General features: G+C 45.4%; 3 protein-coding genes across 7 annotated transcripts in view; all 3 read right to left on the reverse strand.

Annotated features, from left to right (window-relative positions):
• Positions 1 to 11: 11 nt before the first annotated feature.
• Positions 12 to 10,165, reverse strand: LOC116318638 (myc-associated zinc finger protein). The gene is made up of 8 exons (XM_031737721.2): positions 7,968 to 10,165; positions 5,997 to 6,147; positions 3,183 to 3,574; positions 2,638 to 2,894; positions 1,735 to 1,798; positions 1,377 to 1,548; positions 815 to 1,290; positions 12 to 701 (listed from the first exon to the last, which is right to left on the reverse strand). Exons 1-7 carry the CDS (start codon positions 7,998 to 8,000, stop codon positions 965 to 967), a joined length of 1,395 nt encoding a protein of 464 aa, XP_031593581.1. The 5' UTR covers positions 8,001 to 10,165; the 3' UTR covers positions 12 to 701; positions 815 to 964.
• Positions 10,166 to 11,553: 1,388 nt separating this feature from the next.
• On the reverse strand, positions 11,554 to 15,246 carry cdipt (CDP-diacylglycerol--inositol 3-phosphatidyltransferase (phosphatidylinositol synthase)). Its single transcript, XM_031737719.2, has 6 exons — positions 15,075 to 15,246; positions 14,301 to 14,435; positions 13,584 to 13,737; positions 13,330 to 13,411; positions 13,139 to 13,220; positions 11,554 to 12,643 (listed from the first exon to the last, which is right to left on the reverse strand). Exons 1-6 carry the CDS (start codon positions 15,115 to 15,117, stop codon positions 12,501 to 12,503), a joined length of 639 nt encoding a protein of 212 aa, XP_031593579.1. The 5' UTR covers positions 15,118 to 15,246; the 3' UTR covers positions 11,554 to 12,500.
• Positions 15,247 to 16,474: 1,228 nt separating this feature from the next.
• The window catches only part of taok2a (TAO kinase 2a), a 97,384-nt gene continuing 92,362 nt past the window's right edge, over positions 16,475 to 21,496 (reverse strand). For all 5 annotated transcript variants that reach the window (XM_039610859.1, XM_039610858.1, XM_039610857.1 and 2 more), the window contains exon 20: positions 16,475 to 21,496. In XM_039610859.1, the coding sequence (XP_039466793.1) occupies positions 20,639 to 21,496 (858 nt within the window). In that variant the 3' untranslated portion in view covers positions 16,475 to 20,638.

Below are 21,496 nucleotides of genomic sequence, written 5' to 3' on the forward strand. Positions count from 1 at the left end.
GAGTCCACACGTGCGTTTTACTGCCTTTTAATACAGTAACAGTAATGAGGCGCTATGCACTATGCATCAAGTACAATCAATATGCACAGCCACAGAAAATGTGTCACCAAGGTAGCTACAAATTACATGGCAAGAGTTACAAATCAGCATCCAGAGTAAGAACGAAGATCATACGAAGCAGAGAAGTTATGCACATTCAGTGTTCAGGGGAAATATCCACAAACAACTATCGGTCTGCTGTTATCAGCTTTATAAAAGTGTGTATGTACAGCGTGGGCCGTCAGAAACACCCGCTCCTTGGTCAAAGGCAAACCGGACACCGCTCGGCAATAAATTAGAAGAGAAAATGAGATAAATCGTGTTACTGAGGTCTCTGGGCCAGTTTCCTGGTGTTAAACACGGATATCATGGATCAGAAATGGTGTAGAAACGGCGACGGCGGCTTTACAAAAATCCAGAGCGGCTGAAAATGAAAACAATGAAGTGATGATAACAGCTAAGCGCCAAGCCAGGAGAATAAAAATACACATTAGTTAATAACAGATGGGTCATCTGTCCTCTGTGCAGGACTCCAGAGTCGGTAGTGTGAACGCAGAGAGCGCCTCCCAGTGCTGGAGGCCGGTCAGCTGACGGAGGCGGGCGTCCTCACGGAGCCATGGAGAAGTCGTGGCACTCTCCATCCAGATGTGGCAGGAAACAACCTGAGACAGAAAATCAAAGCTCACCTCATTTCATGAAAAAGGTGCAAAGCCGCTGCAGCAGAGTCCAGGACTACAAACATGGCGGCGTTAATGAGCAGAATGGATCCACACACCTGCTCCGGTGGCTCCTCCTACGCGTCCTTGCTTCCTTTTGCCTCGACTCCTCCGACTCCCCCCTCGACTCCCCCCGACCTCCGTCCCTGATCCCCTTCCCTGCAGTCCCACCCCAGCTCCCCCCTGCCCCCACTCGCCCCCCCAGCGTACTAGCTGTGGGGCTGGGGGGCGATACCGGAGCAGTCAGTGACCAGCAGTCCCACTGTGCTAGCGCTGGACACCGTCACCGCCACGCTGGTGGTGCCCACGGGCCCCGCGCTCGTCTGGTCGGGGGTGGGGTCGCCCTGGTTGGCGTGGGTGCCCATGTGACCCTGGAGCTGCGTGGCCGTCTTGCACTGTACACCGCACAGCTGGCAGAGCAGCACGCCACCGGCCCCCGTCCCGCCGAAAGCCCCCCGCGCCCCGCCGCTCTCCTTCCACTCCTGGCCGTGGTGCTTCTGGGCGTGGACGCGCAGGTAGGTGAGGGTGGTGAAGCCTGTGGGACAAGAGCACACAGACACGTGAAGGCGGGGTGACGGCAGATTGTCGGTGGTGCTTTCTCGTGATGCAGCCGTGTCTTACTGCGGTTGCAGAGGTGGCAGGCGTGGTGCTGTGATTGGTTGTGGACTCGCATGTGGTCGGTGATGTAAGCGGCCGATAGCAGCTTCCCGCAAATGTGACACGGCACCTTCTCCTCGTGGCGAATCAGGTGAGCACGGAGGCGATCCCGTGTGGCAAACGCTGATGTGCACGTCTGCGGAAAACAGGAAGGCGTGGATGAAATGAGTGAAATTTTCAAAATAAGACGTAGTTGCTTATAAAAAGGACGAAATGTTATAAATGTAAAATTTGATGCTTTTTATTGAAATTTTGATGTGGTTTTCTGAATGCTGGACTGGTGGTGCTGGTTTAGAAACAGGTTAACAGGTGAGGGTGTTACCGTGCACTTGAACGGCCTCTCTGTGGAGTGCACCTGTCGCACGTGACTGTTGAGGTGGTCCGGTCTGAAAATGCAAACAAGAATGACATTTATTTTTTTAATAACTGTTTAAATTGTATTTAGGTTTAAAGCATTATTAGGGGCGTGGCCTCTTTGACTGACAGGCGGCTGTAGCTGCTAAGTGTGTGCTAGGCTTCACCTGAACTGGACCGTGTTTGTGCCAATGGAGTTTTTTTTTATGACATCATCTGACCAATAATATGGCCGCTCTCTGAGCCCCAGTTTAGGTGAAATTCTGGAATTATGATTGGATGTTACTAATTGGCAGGTGTCTGTGTGCTGGCTACAAACAACCAACATGACGGCAACTATAAAGCTAAAATCCAGAGTAAAGAAATTGACTGATGACATCATGGTGGTTGTAGCTATTTTTTATTTACAGTGTGTGTTTGCTACGGGAAGTCTGGCTGTATAAAGTCTGGTTATGAAATGACTAACTTATAGGCTGTGGTGTGTGGGGACACTGCTTCAGTTCACTTGGACGAGCTCAGTGAACAGCTTCCTGATGACTTCATAGGTTCAGGCACTGAAGTAGTGAAGCAGCATAAACTGTATATAGAAGAGGGACGAGGCAGCTGTGAGTAAATGAAGTCGAGCTGTTCCCATTTTCTCTTTCGGATGTTAGGACTGAAACTGGGGGACTCAAACAACTCGTCTTTGTTTTCCTGTTCTCATCAGTTTGTGTTCAATGAGACTTGAAATCGGAGGCTAAGGTCAGACAGTTTGATGGTTTGATAACCATCAAACAGTCACATCTACATCTTTCATGGTGTTGCAACTGCTAAATGTGAGCGGTTAAATATACAAGCTTAACGCTGCCCGAGGAGCGGATGGCGCTCGTACCGAGAAAAGGCCTTGGCGCAGTGCGGGCAGATGTACGGCTTCTCCACGCCGCCCTGGTGCGAGCGCACATGGTAGCTCATCCTGTCTTTCCTCTTGAAGCGCTGCTGGCAGATTGGGCAGGAGTACGGCTTCTCATCCGAGTGGGACAGCCGGTGGCGGTTGAGGTGGTAGACGTCCCTGAAGGCCTTTCCACAGGCCTCGCAGGCGTGGTTCTTCCTCACCTGATTGGTGCTGGGAATGGGATTAGGATTGGGATTCTGCGGGAAGAGGCAGAGAAGTTCAGTCGTAAATACACTCTGAAGTCTTTTCCTGCTGTCAGAGGGCCTCTCTCTGCTCCCGGCATCAACACTAGCTGATTATGATGCTCGTCTGAGGTTTTCTGATGTTTTGATCCACAAAGATTTAATTCAAATTGTGTGTTTATAACCGTGAATGTCAGCGGCCATGTTTCTGGACACTTCCTGCAGCTGCCGCTGGCATCAAAAGGCCCTGAATTGTCCTTTAATCTTGGCCTTACTCTCTGGCTCTCTTCCCGGTGAACCCACCTGCTCCATGGACCCAACGACAACAACGGCCGCCTGGATCGGCTGAGGTGGCGCAGCCATGGTTACTGTTGCCGGGGCGATGGACACAGACACCGGCTGGCCCTCCTGGTTGACATGCTGGCCGGGCTGGGGGAGGGTCTCTTGGCCGGGAGCCGCGGGAGGGGGAGGAGGCTGCTGCGGGGGCAGGGCGAGGTGGAGGAGGGAGAGCGGGACCGTCTGCTTCTCCACCCGGCCGGCCTTCGCTCCGTCCTCCTTCTCCCGGGCTGCCCGGTCCTTCATCTTGATGCCCGTGTGCACCGACTGGTGCCGCCGCAGGTTGTAGCTGTTCTTGAACTCCTTGTTGCAGGTGGCGCAGATGTGGGCGGGCCGGCCCGGCTTGGTGAGCGGTTTGACTGGCGGACATTAAAGTCACATTTTAGTCACAGTCAGTGCACTCTGAGTTTAACATTCGTTTGAAGAAATGTCGGTAATTTACTGACTTCAAACTAATCCTGTAACACTGGTTTGTAAACTGTTAGAGGACAAACTGAGCTCTAATACAACAAACACAGACAAAAAAAAGATAAATTCCTGAAGTGTTTATTTCTTTGGAGATTTACAATCTGCTGAAAAGCCCACTGAGCCGTACTCATGTATGGGGGAAAAAAAGTGACAACACATAACTGGAACCATTTTTAACAATTTAGATCAGGGCCCGTATCCCTAAAGAATCTTTGTGCAAAAAGTGGCTCCTAGCGGCCAAATTCTAAGAAAATTCTCAGAGTTGTGACGTTTTCTTAGAATTTCCCCTAAAAGTGACACGACAATCCCAGTTAATATAAAAGCTATTCCTCAAGATTCCTAGCGCTTAAAAGGGCTCCTAAGGCGAGATCTGCTAAGAGCAGGGAAGAGAACTTTTAGTGGCTTAGGAGTTCCCCTAAGCAGCTGCAAAAAATGGCCAACAGAAGAGGCAGGAGAGATACCTTTATGTTCGTTCACCAACTGGGCCAGCAACAAACCTTGCTCCTCAGTCCAGTTCGGCTTGCGAGTCCTTTTTTTCTCCATTTTCTGTGTTTGTAGGATATTTGTTAACAAGCCTTTACAAATAGACCAGCCAGCAATCACAGACATTGATAAAAGCTGAGCCGTGTTACCCTTGTTAAGACCACACTGGACTTGTAACGTTGTGATTTCTTCTTCATTAGGGACAGCCCCTTGAGATAGGCCATCTTGTTTTCAATGGGGTCCATATGGGAGTGAAAGTACAAAATATGCCAGCTAGGATATTGATATGAGCAAATAAGACACGAATCATTATTTGAACAGGGTGTAATTAGTTTAAGTTTTCACATATTTTAGATTCTAATGTTAGGCTATAACCCCTACAGCTTACTATTCATTTTCCAGATATTTTCTTGAATGTGAAATATTATTTACAATTACAGTCAGCATAAGATTAGAGTGTATAATTATGTTTATTGATTTGAGGGTACATCCTTTGCTCATTCTCACCAAAAGCTCATTTCCATCAAACTTGTAGGATCAACCAATCACGGCTTTTGAAATGATGACTCATACCTAGCAACGGGGTCAACCACACCTCCTCACTAAGATAGGATTTTCCATCCATTCCTTGCTCAGAGTTCACTGAAAATGTTCTGGAATCACTTCTAAGCTAAAACTCCTGGCAAGGAATTTTTAGGTTAAGTTAGGAGCTCTCTGAGAGGATTCTCTGAATCTTTAGGGATACGGGCCCAGATCTCTAATCCCTAACTAGGAAAATGGCAGGTTAGCCTGGGTAAAAGAACGAAAGATGAGGCACACAACGATGTGTGCTGCTGGTAAAGTTTGTGGGCTGCTTTTCCTCATAACAGACATCCCTCAAGATTTTCTCCATTAAATGCAATGCATTGTCCGGGATTGTAACATCTAGTCCTTTACTGAACCATTATGTGAAATATTGTGCCATAATACAGGGAAACCCTGCTGCTTAGCAACAAATCAAACCAATCAACTGCTAAAAAACACAATGTTGTGCAGAGTGTATGGAGGACAAAAATTTGAAGCTTTTCTGGAGAAATTTAAATAATTTCAATGAATTCTGCAGATCTAAGTAAAAAGAACATTTTTGTTACAAAATTGTAACAAATCATTCAACATTTTTGGGTTTGAATAATGTGCCTGTGTACAGGGACCAAATGTGTCACTTTTTTAATATTGTTAAATATACTGTATATTTAACAATTTACCAACTTTGTACTGCACGTAACATTTGCAGCTGTAATCTTCAGTCATAATAATAATAATAATTATTATAATCGTTTTTTCCGTTACCACAATAAAAAGAAAACTGTTCCTGTTTCTGGAAGAGAAAACACGTCAGACCTGACAAATATGAAAATGAAAAACATGCAAGTTTCAATGTATGTATTTATTTTGCAGCTCCAACCTCAAAAATGTTCTTTCTTGTGTTTCTGTAAACAGACTGATTAGTGAAACATTTGGGTGTTTGGTTTCCCCTCACAGCTCAAACGTCTCCTGTACATCGAGTAAAAACTGTCTTACACAGAAGAGCCCAGCGTGCTGCTAAAGTCACTGATACTCTGAAGTAAATCAAAGGAAATAAACCACAAACATAAAGCCTGTTTTGTGCTCGTGAACTCTGACTCTGTGATAAGCGTGCAGAAAAATAAAATCTCCCACTGATAACCAAACCGCTGACGCTGCAATAAAAGCCCAGAGTTCAGAAGATAACCTTTAAAAATGTCAATATCGGCCTGTTTGAACAACTTCAAACACGTCAGCGATGAGGTTTAAACCCCGCCCCATCCTCACCTGGCAGCGGCTCCTCGCTCAGGGCGGCCGTGTCGACGGTAGACGGCGGTGTCACGATGTGCTCGCCCGGAGGACTCTGAGCCGAGCCGGTCAGCTCCGGCAGCAGCTCCGACTGTAGAGGCGTCTCGGGCTGACTCTGAGTCGGAGGCGTCTGCCGGAGGTCAGTGAGAAACATCTGGATCAATACTCCGTCAATACACACAGCCATCTACACCTGGAACATCCGGGCTAAATGGAAGCTTATTTACTGTAACAGTGTATACAGGGCAGGTGAGGACGTGGCCCTATGGAGGACCAAAAGTGCCAACAAAGTAAACCAACATCTATAAATGACTGAATGTGTCATTAAATGCATCAAAAAGGACATTAATGATTAAAGTTTTACATATCAGGACATAATAAAACAAATTACCTGAGCCTAACCAGGCCCTAAAATGATCTAAATGACTCCAACACATTTCATTTGTGCATTGATCCTACGCACAGCTCTGCAGACCGTCGTCTACATGCGGGAGCTGCATACCACCACCAGGAGGCCGTGTTTATGCTCTATGGGAGCAATTTGTGTCAAAACTGCACATCCAATGACGACAGGTGTAACATCAGGCGAAAGAGGGCGAGCTGAATGCAGAGGGAGAAGGTCCTGGCCCGAAACAATATGACATTTTCTGAATGATCTCCAGGCTAAAAGCTCTGAGGAGGACTTCATCGGTGAGACGTGCAGAGCGCTCGGCTCTCAGTAAACCACGGCACATCTAGAAACACCAGCTCAGTCTGGAGCAATGCAAAGCTCTGTGACCCGACGATAAGATCCCCGAGGTTCTGTGATGGGTTACGATAACCTGACTTCATGATTTTCAGCATGCAGGAGTCTGAAAGCCCAAATTTCTTTTGCTTACAAAAAAAGCTTGGTATCTGTCAGCCTTGTGCAGCGCCCTCTTCAGGTCACCCCACAGATTTCATCTTCAGCTTTCTAGCAGACGCCCGGGAACACGATGGTGCCACCACCGTGCTTTGCCATGGCCATGGCGTTCGTTCAGTGATGTGCAGTGTTGTTTCTGTAGCTTTCAGAAATATGGCCAAAAAGTTCAACCTTGGCCTCATCAGACCACAACAACACATTTGCCCACATTTTTTAAGAGAGTGCTGAAAACTTTCTCTCCGTCAGAGAAACAGCTCAGAGCTCAGACGTGGGAACATCTGGCCTCTCAGAACGGCTTTCTTCTTGTCTTTTTGTTTTAGCGCTGCCTGGCTAATTAGAAATCAGCCTCCAGAGGTTATAGGTCACAATCAAAGTGCAAAAAATATTTAGTTTGGCCTAATTTGTTTTTACTTCACACAAACCTGCCACAGCAGAGCTGCAGAACCAGTTTATGTTCCATGGGTCTTATGGAAGCATGAGAAGAAGCTGATAGTCTGTCATGTGTTTTGATACTTTGGCCAAAAGTAAAACACTTTTACTTACACTGATGTTCAACCTGAAGTTCAATTACAAACTAAAGCGGGTCGAGGCGCGTTTCTAAACGGGCCAACGAGTATTTATTTGCCCCCTGAAGGGTTCATGCAGGGTGGCTGTAGCTCAGGAGGTAGAGCAGGAAGGTTGGTGGGGGATCCCCCTAGCCTGCACCCTAAGTTGCTCTCCGGTGTATGGATGTGTGTGAATGTTAGTAGGTGCTTGTGTGAATGGGTATAAAGTGCTCCGAGTGCTCCAGGAGAGCAGAAAAGTGATATATAAGAATCAGTGAGGACAAACACAAATCCTGCTCTCATTTTCAGGGGACTGAGAGGTTAAATAAGGAGGCAGTGCCCCGGGTGAGAGGTCAGCAGGATCAAAGTGGAGACAAGTGGATCCACACCATCAACTTCCCCCTGACCCCTCCGTGACCTCCTCACCTGCAGCAAAGCCAAACGGCCCCCACCCGCCCTCAAACAGCCCAAACCACGCAGCAGCCGCGGGAATTTAGCACTCACCTGAAAGAGGAAATTACTCCAGGAGGTGTCCATCCTGAAGGAGACCCAGCTGGGGACCGAAGAGGAGGAGGAGGAGGTGGAGGAGAAGGAGGAGGGGGAGGTAGAAAAGCTCCGGGAGCTGCTGTGAAAACAAAACGCGAGGCCTGTATGGCAGCTCCCCTCCACCTGCCCGGCTCACCGACAGGGGAAATCGGCGGAGGAAATGAGTCCCAAAGCCCTGACACTTGTTAGAGAAGAAGCCTCCGAGAGGCAGGAGTTAATATGGCAGCTAAACAGTCACTGAGCAGATGCTTCTGTAAATGCGACAGAATGGTTGGTATCATGCTTGCTTTAATGGTGCGGTTTAATTTAATTTGCTTATGTCGACTGGAATAAAAATCTGCATGCAAAGTATTTTAATGGCGAAGCCGAGCAGTCGAGACGTGCTAATCATAGCAGCAGCTGTTCGGGACTCGTTTATAGCTCCGACAAGGCCGCAGCGTTGGCTTCCGAGCCTCGGCGTTGCGTAGGGCTCGTCCCCCGGCTAGAGCGCTCCCGGTCGGCCGCGGTCCGTGGCTCCGCCTCGGTGTCTGAATCGACAGGATGACATCTTTCTGTTTTTTTCAAACCCGCTCCCTCGCGCTCCCTTTTGCCCTCCCTCCCTTCGCTCTTTCTTCCTTTTCTTTTTTTATCTCTTCTTCACCCCCTCTGTCCCTCTCTGCTTTAAAGGGAAAGTATTTGGCGTGTGCACCCTCCTCGCGGACCCCGTCTCGGCTCGTCTCGTGCCGCGCCGTCCCTCTCGCCCCCGCCACTTCTCGGTAGGCCGACAGATAATCAAATCCGACATTTATGGGATCAGCTCGGCCGTTAAATCCGCCACTTCGCTTAAAGGAACCCGAAAACGGGGGCTGCTCGTCGGGGAAGAGGTGACAGGCGGTGATCCGAGCCGCGTTCGCGCCAAACTCTCCGGTAAAATGGTGTCGGGTTCGGCTAAAATGAGCCTTTATCCCCGAGCATCTTAAAGGTAACGATGCGCGCAAGTGCAACAGCTGGATGTAACCTCAAAACACATGACGTCCATCCGTGAACGGGCCACACCGCGCGGCCCGCCAGACGCCATTCAAAAAACTCTAAATTCCCGTCTCGGGCGGACTTACTGCACGATTGAGTGGTGACAGTACCACAGCCACGACACGGAGGACATCCCCACGAATCCGGCCGACTTTAAATGTGCAGAGCTGGATTTTATTATTTTATTACTATTGTTCATCCATTGTAGTGCAGTTATCCTGAGCTCCTGTAACGCCAAATGACATTTTCTGCTTTCTTCACACTTATTAAACTAGTTTTATGCTTTTATTTCGACTTTACTTCATTCATGGAGGTATTTTCATTTTATTTACTTTTTAAAATTTTTGTTTACCTTGTTTATAAAATTGTCACTTCCATTGTATTTAGTTATACTTCTGCTTACTAAACTTCTTTTATTTACATTTGTTCAGTTTCTCTTTGGCTGGTGTAACAGGAATTTCCCTGCTGTTGTAATAAATAAAGTTGATGTGATTTTTCTCTCAAAGTTAGAACGTGTCAGCACTAATATTCAGATGAAAACAGCTGTTTTATTTTTAATGTAAGAGTGAATGGAAGGTGAAGGCGGGCTCTCGGGTCTCCAGGCTGAAATACAGAAAAACAATCACAGGCAGCTGCAATTCTGCAGACGTTTGCATTCCAGCTGTCCCGTGGCCCTGCAGGTCCAGGTGGAGTGACCAGGTGCTCCTCTTTAAGTGGCTGCTCAGCAGTTTTATTACCTGTCCACCGGCAGGGACACTCTCCCACATTTTGACCATTTGGGGAATATTATAAAGGAAAAACTGGATGATCTGTGGATGAATCACAGCTGAAGTCAACGTTCAGCTTCTGTTCAGGACTTTTAAGAAACTGGTTTTATATAAATTACAGTGGTTATATGATCAGAGCTGCAGGCTGTTTACTTCCCTCAGGCTTCAGCGTCCCAGTGAAAACTCTTCGGCCCACACCGGGTCTGTGTTTGTGTCTCACCATGAATCCAGATGTGTTCAAGCATCCACAGCTGTGCATCAGCGCTGTCAGTCACAGCTGACCTTCTCTGTGTTCTCGCGATCACATCCCCACAGCATCAGTATGAACATGCAGTATTATGACAGTATGAATTCATGTTAAAATAAACCCAGTCTGCTCATTTCATGCTCGGCTCCTTTATTTCACACTTTTAGATTGTTGAGCTGTTCCTCGTTTAAGGCGTTCCAGGTTGTGTTAAACTTTTTGGCTTCAGTAGAACAAGAATTTCAAGACTACCAAAAAATAAACTCTGATGTGATACGGAACAGGAAGAAATAACTAAAGGTCAAAGCGGTGCAGAGGACAGCACAGCAGCTTTGGAAGCTCTGCACTCGTCTTCAAAGCTTTTCTCAAATAAACCTTCAGTTTCTGGGAAAAGCTGAAATAAAGCAGAACCAATCAAATCGACAGCTCATGGAGTCCAAACTGCACTGAAGGAGAAAAGTCTAAATACAAATCTGAACTGAACTCAAAGTTATTTTTTTATTGAACACAATATTTTTCTTTTGTAGTTTTTTTTAATTTTTCACAGTAAATTCAAACCAAGCAAACAAAACCAGCAACAAATGTTTAAATTACAACATTATTTCCTTTTAAATAGAACATCAAACTTGGCTTTCAGCTCAAGATATATATTTCATATTAATACATTCTAGCAAATACAGTATGCGGATTTCAGCACACTCTCTGATTGGCTCCCTCACAGCGACACACACAGGTAACACTTGGTGCTCCTCAGGTGAGGTAAACGTACAGTTTCTGACAGAGGAGACGCTTCCTCTCCTAACACTAAAATAAAATGAGCCCAGCTACAGCTCAGCCTCCGTCTAATCAGCCAAACATCAGCAGGAACAGGAAGTGAGGCGCGGGAACAGAACGAAAGGTGAGAGGAATATTTAAGCTTTTGGTCGTGTCGACATTTCAGGGACGGTTTCGTCTTCACAAATCAAAAAACAAATAAAAAACATCTAAATAAGGAATAAAAAGTGGATTTTCAGAGAGTGGAATAAGCATTAGAATTTAGATTTTACCGTTAACATGTCAGTAGCCAGCCTGACGGTCACAGTGGAGGCGCCTTCGGATGGTTAATGGGCGCTACACATCGTCAGCTGCTCCTCATTCATTTAAACACACCTGGAGTTTTTCCTCCGAATAAAAATGTCGGTGCCCAGCAAAGAGCCTCAGGCCTTCTGACAGACACCACTGAGTCATGACATCATCTACACGCACACCTGCACAGGTGCGTCCAGTCAGACCGAACGCCCCGCCTCCTCTCAGCTTCAGACTGAGCTTCCCGTCAATCATCTGTCAATTAATCACAATCACTGCTGTGGCTGCTGTTAGCCGACGACTTCGACCTAACAGCAGCCACCAATCAGACAGAAGACACAGAAGTCTGTCCTCACAATCCTGCTGCTACACACCTGGAAATGATGCATAATAATAACAACAACAATAATAATAATAATAATAATAATGATGATGATAAGAAGAAAAATAACAGCAATAGTAATAATTACAATAATCTGTATTTGATCTGTATTTTCATTGTGTTTAACGTTGTGGATCAGTTAATAGTTTGATGAGTAAAATAGGAAAATAATAACAACAACAACAACAATTTGGAAAGTTCATATTCAGATACAGAGGACTGACAATGTCCCCCCCCCAAAAAAACGGTTGAGTTCTTGTTTACTTTTGTAATAATTAGCCATTTTATTTGCTTCTTCATTTACATATTTAGACTACATGTGTCCTTTCACATCGCGCCTCATTTATTTTGCCCAGACTTTAGTCACTTCTGTTATTTCTGTAGTTACTTTTGTTTCTGGATTTAAATATTGATGATGTATAAACACATGAGCAGATAACAGGAATATTATAATTCCTGCCTACAGTCATTATTAACATTACTTTATATTCTTTCAGTGATTTTTACATTCATTTTCGACTTCTGGTCCTCTGTATTTGTCTGTTCAAACTTAAATATTTAATTTAAAAATTTGTGTTTTTCAAAGCTTTCAGATGTTTTTTTAAATTATCGCTATGATGTAAAACTGAGAAAGTGTGGCAGCGAGAAAGAGCAACATTTGTTTCTGTGTAATCGATAAATCGGATACGAACCGTCGCTTTAACGGAAAAATAAAGAACAACTGCGTTAGTTCTCGCTGTCATCACCGCCGGACACGCCTCTGACGTTAGCGTAATAAAACAGGTGAGCGGTAACCGGGGACCTGTCCGTTTATCGGTACATGTAACAGTGCGTGTTGTCCTTTAAGTTTGCGTTATGAGCTTATGTTGTGATTTAAAGGCTGTGCCGTGGATTTGGAATATTTTTCTCCATATTTGGTCAGAATCCGTTTCGCTCTGACAAACTTTCCCTTTAAGAAAACAACAAGTGAAACCGCGACGGATCTGCTGATGCTGTCGCAGCTCTCGCCACCTCCCCATGACCTCTCACTTCATCTTCGAGGCCTTCTCCCGCTCGGCGGCGTCCATGGCGGCCATGTTCTGCGAGGCAGTGATGAGGTGCAGGACGCTGATGCCGGACTTGAGAAGGCAGATGATCCCACAGAGCCCCTGCAGCCAGTAGAGCCAGCCTGTGGAGAAATCCAGCAACTTGTTCATCAGTGCATTAATTAACCAATAACGATAATCAAATCAAAACTAACGCTCGCGGAGAACATCATCATGACATTTATCGACACTTTCATCAACAAATAAAAAATAAGATGAAAATGTTCTGGAAAGATGAGATCCAATCAGAACTAATAACGGTGTGCAGTAAGGCGGGATGAGTTTGGACGTGAGCCAATCAGAAGCTAGCTCCCATGATCCCTGCTTCTCATGAAAATGCAACAAAACGAGGACACTGGTGAGGAAGAGCAGAGCAGATGTACGGACACGTTCGATATCAAAGAAAATAAAGCGAAACTCTTACCAGCAAAAACAAACTTTACACTTTAACCAAATCCACATTAGATTTTAGTCGACAAGAATCTTATTCGACTAAAACAACTTTGATTCGCAAACACCGATGTCCAAAATCAGTCTCAACTGTGAAAGTGAGGAAGACGAGGATAATAAGCCCTTACCTGCCGGCTCCTCGATGTGATAGAGAAGGTAGAGCAGGCAGAAGAAGAGCTCGTTCCCGGCGCACATCACAAACAGGACTGGCTGCAGGACACACACACACACACACACACACACACACACACACACACACACGTTCACTGACTGTTCCTTTAAAATTCATACGGACACGTTTATCATACGACACACAGACCTTGGAGGTGTAGTAGAGGCGTAGGATGGCGTTCCCGGAGAGGTCGATGGTTTTATGACTGGCTGATCCCTTTACCGTCGAGCTGAGGACGACAGATAAGAAAACACGATCAGTCGCCACCGCAGCACAAAGCCTCGTCCTTACACCTGTCATGGCCCTAAAACGGGTCACTGGGTAACATGATCTGATTCAGTCTGTTCAGACCACACAGCTAAATATCACTTCACCTTAAAAACCACAGAAACATTGCCCACCTGTGCAGGTGCAGCCAGTGGCTGGCGATGTCCAGACACATGCTGAGCTGGAACAGGAAGGTGTAGGAGGGGTAGAGTAGGGACAGGTTGACCAGCAGACACATGGTGGCGCAGCGGTCGGTCAGCATGTCCAACATGGCACCGAACTTAGTGGCTGAAACAGACAGAGTGGCCCGTGAGACCAGAACACGACCTGTTGCAGGAACCGTCATGGCTGCAGTTCCTCTGACGTCCACCAGAGAATCCAGCAGCGATTGAGTCAATGTTAAAACTCTACAGCAGAAATAAACACAGCCTGAAGCTCCCACATAGATTGTCTCACAACACAGCGAGCATAAAAACAGCCTGAGACGTACACAGACATCTACTCAGGGGCGTCCTCCTACATCAGCGGGTGTTTCTGCAGACATGGTAGATGTTGCACCTGATTGGACAGAGAGGGATCCACCTCACCACTGCGTGCTTTTTACATACCACACCGACCCACTCTGACTGTGAAGCAGTGAGAGTGGTTAAAAAAACCCAACCACACTCCTTCCATCTTTTATATACAGAGTGTGGTTATCACCCAGTATAAACATCAGGAAAACAAACATCCTCCATCCAACACATTCAGTCAAATTTTGCCTTCAGGACTCAAACCTGGACGTGTCTCTCTCTCTCTCTCTCACACACACACACACACACACACACACACACACGTGTGTATATACGTACACTGATTGAGCGCTCGCGCTGCATGGCCGTCAAAGGCGTCCAGCAGAGCGCTGAACAGGTAGCAGAAGACAGCCGGCCACGGGCAGCAAGGCATCAGGAAGAAGGAGATCAGGGCCAGCACCACCCGGGCGTAACCTGCAGGATCCAACCAAGGTGGAGGAATTTATTCAGAAACAGAGTGTGTTTTAATGATTTTAACATTTATTATCTGTGATGAGAAAATTCCTTTGTATTGCATATTATTTGGCATGTTTTGCTAAAATACTGCACTTTGTTATGTCTCTACACTTGTGTTACAGCTACCTATTCCAATAAAACTGATTTTAAGACAAAAATTACAAAAGATAGAGGCTTATAAAATACTTTAATACATTACACTGGGCACAGTGTAGTCCACATACGATGAATATTCTATATGTTATTTTTCATAATTGAAGGCATTTAAAAGCATCACACTGAAGTTGTAAAAACCCATCACTGGATGGCCTGATCAATCTTTTTATCCACAATAAAATCGGACAGATTTCAGGGGGAAAATGCTCATTTATTATTACGCAAGCAACTACAATACAATAACACAACGTGCCGTCCTTTACCAATAATTTCGGCTTGATTTGGCTTCCACTGTGACGTTAATTGGCTCACTTTGCCCAAATAAAGCAGATGAGCCGGATTCTCTAAAATGGACGGTTTTTGAATGGAGTTTGGTGAATTTTACATTTCGCCGGCTGAAGCTAAGCTAGCTCCGCGTCGCTAAAGGTGGGAAAAACTCACCGATTAAATTAGGAACGAAGAGGAAAATGTTCTCCGGCTCCATGTCTGCAGTCTGCGGCAGTTTGTGCGACAAACGGTGCGCCTGTTCTGCGTTTTTATCCGCCACGGGGTCTCTGAAGGAAACTGCAGGAGACTATTTGAAAAGGTCACTTCCTGTCGTCCAAAAGGTTTTTGCCGGAAACAACAAAGTTACAATTTCCGGTTGTTTTCAGAATAAAAGTGCAAGGTTACGACAGCGTTTTGTTGTTGTTTTTTTAAATAAAAGAATAAACTTGTAGAAAAACAAATTAAAGGGAGATTATGCTGTTACATTTATGGAAAAAAATAATCAAGAGAAAGAAACTTTTTTTGTGTGTCTTTAAGTTTGTTTTGGTAAGGATCTTCATGTTTTGCTCCACCTCACATTGCGCTCTGAAAAAGGAAACAAAACATAGGTGAATTTTTGTTTCAAATTTTACCAACAGCAGCCATAACACAACATCAGACTAACGCACATATTTAAAACCCATTTACATGGAGACAAACCCTGTAAGCCAAACCCACTCTCAATTGTGTTTTAGTCTTTAATTCTAACACAAACTGCAAAACCTTCTAAAAAGACAAGCGTCATTCTTCTTTGCACTGCCTTCTGGAGCGCAGCGAGGAATTCCCTCACACAGAAGACATGTTCATGCTGAGGAATGTCTGTAATGTCGTATGTAATGAATCGGAACCAGAAAGTCTGGGCTGCAGTTTGATTTCTACCTGCACAGTGCCAACACGTTCCTACAACACATGGAAGATCTCTGCTTCAAACCCCCGAGAGCATCCAGAGTAAAACCGTCTGGACCCAGCCGAAAGTGCCCAATGAAAATAAAAAAAGAAAATTTTTGCAGCAAGAGAAAATAAACATTTTCATTATTAACAGATACATTGCAGCAATTTAGTTTTATTTTAACTTTGAGTGGAAATTATGGTGTCATTTCTTTTTTGTCTCATTTTGACACTTTGGTTCTCCATACACTGAAACACTTCAAAAGACGTTTTTAAAATTTGTGTTTAAAGATTTAAAAATTTTAAATATCTGAAGCCTGAACAGAATTAAACAAAAATAATTCAAAAAGTGAAAGGTCAGGAGAAAATGGTAAAAAAACCAAAACAAAATGGCCTGTATTTGTACAGCACTTTACTTAGTCTCTATGGACCCCAAAGCGCTTTACACTACATTCAGTCATTCACCCATTCACACACTGGTGATGGCAAGCTTCTAAAATCTAGAAAAGCAGCCAAACTCTAAAATCATTAATGAAAACATCGCCCCCTGGTGTTGAAAATTTCAGCTAAATTTTACAGTCTGATCAAAACAAATCTTAAATATTCATGAAACGATTTAATAGGAAAGGAAACAACACCAAAGCAGCTTTTCTGTTTTTGTTCTTTTATTTCTCCAAAATTATTTTATTACGTTTCTGTACAACTCATTTTTCCAACGCTCCTGAAACACTCGACCTGAACATTTTCACTTCGCCCTCCTTTGACATACACACAGCCTTCATCCTGCTCTGCACACAAACAGCAGTCGACTCTGCCTCCTTCTCTTCATCCTCATCACGCTGACGGCCTCAAACGCTCCCGGGGATTTTTCTTTTTTTTTTTCTGAAAGTTTAAAGCTGCAGGAGGAAATGTGAGGAATCGAACAGAAACATTTTGTTTGCCCTCCACTCTTGAAATCGGTAACTTTGCACTTTCAAACAGAGTGAACCTTCAGTTTTTAAATGTAAAACTGTCCTTGAACACAGCACAGAGCAGTCTGAGAAAATGAAATAAAAATGTAGAAAAAGTGAAAAATGTGGAGCTGAAACGATAAATCGATAAAGATTGAAACTTTTGCTGCTAGACGTTTTTTTCTAGTTCCAAAAGTTTGTTTTATACGATTTTAACTGTAATTCGTTTGTGTTTTTAGGACTTGTGCTGTAATTAAGCACATTAAAACTTTGTTGGAAAGAGAACAATCAGCTGAAGAACGATTAGTGTCATTTTATAATAATATACATTTTAAAGAGATTTCCTTTGTGAACATCTTTCCTCTTAAAGGAGACGAGATATTTTAAAATCCTGGAGAAGCTCCAACATGACAATCTAACTTTGTCCCAAAAAAATTACTTATCAATAAATTTCCAATCACACTGTTCGATTGACCGGTTTCAGCTCCTAATATAAAGACGACACATTTAAAAAGCATTTTAAACGTTTTGTTGACCAGAACATGAAAACATCTCTGTAACTGTCGCTGAGGACAGCAAACATGAACACGTCCTATAAATTGTGACCACGTGACAATACACAGAAATCCTGCAGTCAGTAAACTGCTCATGGCTGTAAACGTAGATGAAGATCTGGATTCTTCCTCGGTCTGCAGCTTTAATTGGCAAAATAACACTTGAGGAATGGTTAGCATTTCACAATAAATGCTATTTAAAAAAAAACAAAGTTGGCAAAATGAAGTTTGTTTTTTTTTGAGGGAGGAGGAGGAGGAGCACTGCGCCCACCCCGCCCCGCCCCACCAAACATCTTCCTCAGCGCAGCGTTTCGTGTCTTTAAAGTCCAGCACGTCCCGCGGACAGTTTTCCACTGTGCGCGGCGTTAAGTTTGTCCCTTCCTGCTTGCACTCATCGTCCCGTCAACATTTGCACAAAATGAAGGAAAACGAAAAAAAGCCAAGAAATTTTTGTTTTTCCTCAAAAGTCCACCTGAACATTCGTCTCCTTTCAGTGCAAATGAGGTAGACGTGACAAAAAGATGATCTTCTACCCATTCGGACTGTGCAAAATGAAACAGAGGTGTTTGTCTGGAAAACACACAGAGTGGAATTCCTGTACGGAGCCCCAAAGATGCCAATATTCACCTTAAACGCAAATAATTTAAAGTTTATCCCAACAAACTTGAAACTTATTATAAATCTTAAAATTTAACTCATTAACACCAAATGGGTTTTTTGTTTAGAAAAAAAAAATTGAATGACTGAAAGGTTGTTTTAACAGAAGTCTCTTTTTAGCTCTCATGTAATTTAAACGTTTTTAAAATCTCAAATATAAAAACCAATAAATAAACAAATGTATAAAATTAAAAAGGGTGCCAAGACAAAGGATGACAGAGGTGAGCTGCTGATGTCTGGTTAATTAATGGGTTCAGTTACTTTGGGGAAAAAGCCATGAAGAAAAAAAAAAAAATAAAAATGTTAAAGTGGTTTTACTCTAAATTTTAAATAAAATTATAATTACAGCTCTGAGGTCCACTGCCAGCTCAAAACACACAAAACTGGAATTCTTTAGGGAATAAATGTGAATTTTTATTTAAAAAACTAAAAAATATAAAATAAAATATTCTTAGAGTGTTAGTCTGCCATTAGTTATTAAAGAATGTATTGATAATAGGTTGACGTTTTAAAACCTGCTTATACTAATAAATACTATTCATTTTTTTAAAAAGTCTAATATTGGACACCTTTGGGCTTCCGTATTTGGAGGTGTTCTTGCAGATGTTACAGTGTTTTTGGGAAAGTTTTTCGCACCATAAAGACTGCGATGTGTAAAACAAAAAAATGATAAAGTTATGGCACCAAAACGTAGTGAAAGATCCGGAAATATGTCCATACGTCATGTGATAATACTGGCTCAAAACAAAACAAACAAACAAAAAAAGAAGAAATGAAAACAAGACAAAAAACCCTGCAGCCCTGCCCAGAACTGGAGACTCCCACCCTGAGACCTCGACAGGAATGCTGGGAAAGGTAGTCCTTTTTGTCCTCCTTAGAAACGTGAATATTTTTTATAACTCTATCACAGTAACATTGCGCTTATTCCCCACCTAGTGGTCAAAATTGGCAATCCACATTTAAAAATTAGCGTACAACATAAATATTCCAGCTGCAGTAGAGGTAATAATAATGATGGCGTCTATTCGTCTACAAATCAGGTCACGTGACAAAATAATCATCATTATTACTCTAACACAGCCTCAGAGTTATTAGTGCTTCTATGTACAAGTCAAGAGTTTTGGACAGTGAACAATCGTCAGTTTACCTGCTACCTGTACACAGGTATCTTACATCTATAAGCTTTTATATAAATAGGTAGTGTGCATGTTTATTCATACAAACGCCGCCTGTACACGAGCTCCATGCACCGCACTACTCTGTGACGCACATGTACACCTTATCTACAGATGCAGAGTGTGGAGGGAGGAAGGGGGGGGTCAGGTGGAGGTGTGGGGTTAGCTGTCGGAGCACGCACACACACACACACACACACTTTCAGTTCTAAAACTCTGCGGCGGCGTCACTTTGAAGGAACGAGTCGCCCGACGTCGAGCTCTCAGATTAAGCACAGGGAGGAGCCCCGGTTAGCCTAGCTTAGCATTACAACAGGATAATGACGGCAGGTAAACACACCTTTAAGTTAAGTTACCTGCAGACTAAACGCGCAAAGACACCATTTAAAGAATTCCACCTGAAGCTAAATCTTGCGTGAGGTGCTGAGAGTAAGAACGTGGCACGGATCATTTGCCAGTTTGGGAATTGTGCGAAGCTGAAAGAGAAACGTAAACTTTCTTCTTCATGAAACTTGTTTTACGTTTTTCTGTTGTAGTGAAAACGCCACAAATCGCTTTATGGCATCCTCCATTTTGATTCGAGGCGTGTCTTGAGCAGCAGCATCATCCACAGGCAGCTGACTCTCCTCCTGATGCCTGCTGGAGTTATCGTTCAGAAACAGGCGCCATCCTAATTCAGCACGCATCAGCAGACGTTAACGATGCCGGAAACTAAAATAAAATGTGCTCTTTCAGTCTGACCACTCACAGCGCCCCCTGCTGGCCAGTAGATCATTCCCGTACGATGGGATCAACAGGAAGTAGAACATCTGCCTCAGAGACGAGTGTAAACGTCACTACGCAGAGATCTCGTAAACTTGGTTGTTTGAACAAAAGAAAAACAAAGATGGAGGGGCTTCCTGTAGCGAGCGCGCTGACACCGAGGCGACTCACGGCGACATGGGCGTGTTCCTTTAAGTGGCTCGGAGGGCAGTGGTAGGTTTGTGTCAGGTCAACAGAAAGACGGCAGTGTTTGTTTTTATTGTCGTGTACAGAATCTTAGCACTACAAATAAAAGTTGATTTTACGAAATCGGTCGCCGCCTGTACACCACGCCTTCAAACCCCGCCCCCCGCCCTGAATGTATGAAACACTTAGGAACCAGAAACGGCGTCTACAGTTCAGCTATGTACATAGTTACAGTGGTTTATAAAGCACCGCGAGCCGAGTGGAAGCTCCACAGCCGTCGCTCTGTCTCGGTCGACGTGTTGGCGTCGCGGTAGCTGGACGTGTTGTTGACTGATCGCTGCTCCCGTGCAGCTGTAGTGACTGCGTATAAAGGGCACGTTCAAAATTGACTTTTTAAAACTTGTGACGAGTTTTTTTTAGGATCAGAGCGCTGAAGACCGAAACGGCGTCTCAAAATGGCGCCGTTCTGCTTCTGTGTCCCCTGAGAGAAGCAGGACGGCGCCCCCGGACGAAGAACAGCGCCGGCTTCACGAGTAGGAGAGGTGAGAGCCGTTGGAGATGTGCGAGGTGACCGACGTGCTCCGGGTCAGCCCGCTGTCGCTCCCCCCGCCACCAGGCCCCCCGGAGGCTGTTCGCCTCAGCGGCTGAGGGCTGTTCCTGAGCGCCATCAGGCTGGGGCCCCTGACACTCAGACCGCCACCACTGTAGCCGCCCTGTGAGGAAGAGGACGAGGAGGTGGAGGAGGGAGGGGAGGAGGTGGAGAGGGCGATGGGAGGAGGCGGAGGTGGCGGAGGCAGGAGGGCCAGGGACTGGGAGGAGGCATGGGAGGAGAGGTGGTGGCCCTGGGAGTGATGGGCGTAGTGGCCGCCTCCTCCCACCCATTCCCTGGAGCGCTCCCGCTCCCTGGAGTCGCGCTCGTGGGCGTCGCGGTAGAGCTGCGGTGTGCTCTGGTGGTGTTGGTAGTGCTGGGGGAGGTAGTGCTGCTGGTGATGGGAGGAGGAGGAGTGGCCCCGGCTCTTGCTCATCTCGCCGTCCCTGCCGAGGCCGTGGGACGAGGCGATGGACTCGGCGCGGCTGAAGCCTCCGCCGCCGTGATTCTGGCTGCGCCAGGATGGAGTCGTCACCGAGTTCTGCACGCTGTGGCTCCAATGGCTGCCGGAGCGCGGGACGGGCCGCGACGGCCAGCCGCCGGAGCCCGAGGACGGGCTGGGGGTCGGGTAGCCCTGGTTGAAAGCCTCAGCCGGGATGCCGGTCAGCGCCATGTTGCTGAAGCCCAGACGCATGCTCTCCGAGTCGAAGGCCTCGATCTCGTGGGCCTGGCGCTCGAGCAGCGTCCGGATTCGCTCGGAGCGCTCGTTCTGCAGAGTCAGCATCTCCTCCTCGAT

The sequence above is a fragment of the Oreochromis aureus genome, linkage group 4, assembly GCF_013358895.1.
Source record: "Oreochromis aureus strain Israel breed Guangdong linkage group 4, ZZ_aureus, whole genome shotgun sequence".
Classification (NCBI taxonomy): domain Eukaryota; kingdom Metazoa; phylum Chordata; class Actinopteri; order Cichliformes; family Cichlidae; genus Oreochromis; species Oreochromis aureus.